The sequence below is a fragment of the Solanum tuberosum genome, unplaced genomic scaffold, assembly GCF_000226075.1.
Source record: "Solanum tuberosum cultivar DM 1-3 516 R44 unplaced genomic scaffold, SolTub_3.0 scf00467, whole genome shotgun sequence".
Taxonomy (NCBI): Eukaryota; Viridiplantae; Streptophyta; class Magnoliopsida; order Solanales; family Solanaceae; genus Solanum; species Solanum tuberosum.
Window position 1 is genome coordinate 404,414 of NW_006239388.1, and position 826 is coordinate 405,239.

The window sequence follows — 826 nt, forward strand, 5'->3', positions numbered from 1 at the left end:
CGTCAGATTTCACTTTTCAAGAGTCAATTTTTTAAATTTTGATCAATATATTTTAAAATTGACATGAAAAAAATTACATAGTACTTTTTATATAATATTTAAATATTTTAAAATTTTTAATTGTAAGATATATATATATATATATATATATATTATTTATCGAATATTTAACTGATCACCTTTCTAAACTACGCAGCTTCGCCTCTGTAGGGAGGAAGTGTTTACTTCTCTATTTCAAATTGTTGTTTATTTCGCATTATTTTTAAGGGGAATTAATTAAATAAATATATACATGAATTTTTATAAGAAAATATTTACATAAATATTTAATAAACTTTTATGAGAAAAATGGTGTCAGATGAAACCTGTCTCCTTCATGAAGTTGATAAGGTTTATATAATAGGGTGCATCTTTCTCCCATATATATTTTTCTGTCTGATAATTACAAAAGAAAAGTACTACATCACTATCCTTTCTATTATTTCATATTTTCTCCATTTTCTTGAATAAAATTGTTGATATCCCTCTTATCTCTTTTAATTAATTTATATTTTCTTGATCCTCTCAAGCATTATTCAAAATCACCAAAAAAAATTGGAGTTGTAGAAAAAGTTCACTAAGGCCTATGACTTCTTGCAATAATGAAATGGATTTTTTCCCTACCAATTTCATGCTACATACTCCTCATGAAGATAACCATCAAGACTTCCATGGTTTCATCATCATCTTTTTTATTTGCATCTTTAACTTCTTTATCTAGATTTTCAATTTTTTTTGAACTTGTTAAAAGAATGAAGCATCTATTTGAATCTATCTATATATATAT

The 826-nt window shown here is 24.5% G+C and overlaps 1 protein-coding gene across 1 annotated transcript in view; it reads left to right on the top strand.

The window, feature by feature from the left end:
* The first annotated feature begins 464 nt into the window (after window positions 1–464).
* LOC102581280 (homeobox-leucine zipper protein ATHB-13) overlaps window positions 465–826 on the top strand; it is a 5,239-nt gene continuing 4,877 nt past the window's right edge. Inside the window, exon 1 of the mRNA XM_006363875.2 lies at window positions 465–713. Coding sequence (XP_006363937.1) covers window positions 626–713 — 88 coding nt within the window. The 5' untranslated portion in view covers window positions 465–625. The remainder of the gene's footprint in view (window positions 714–826) is intronic.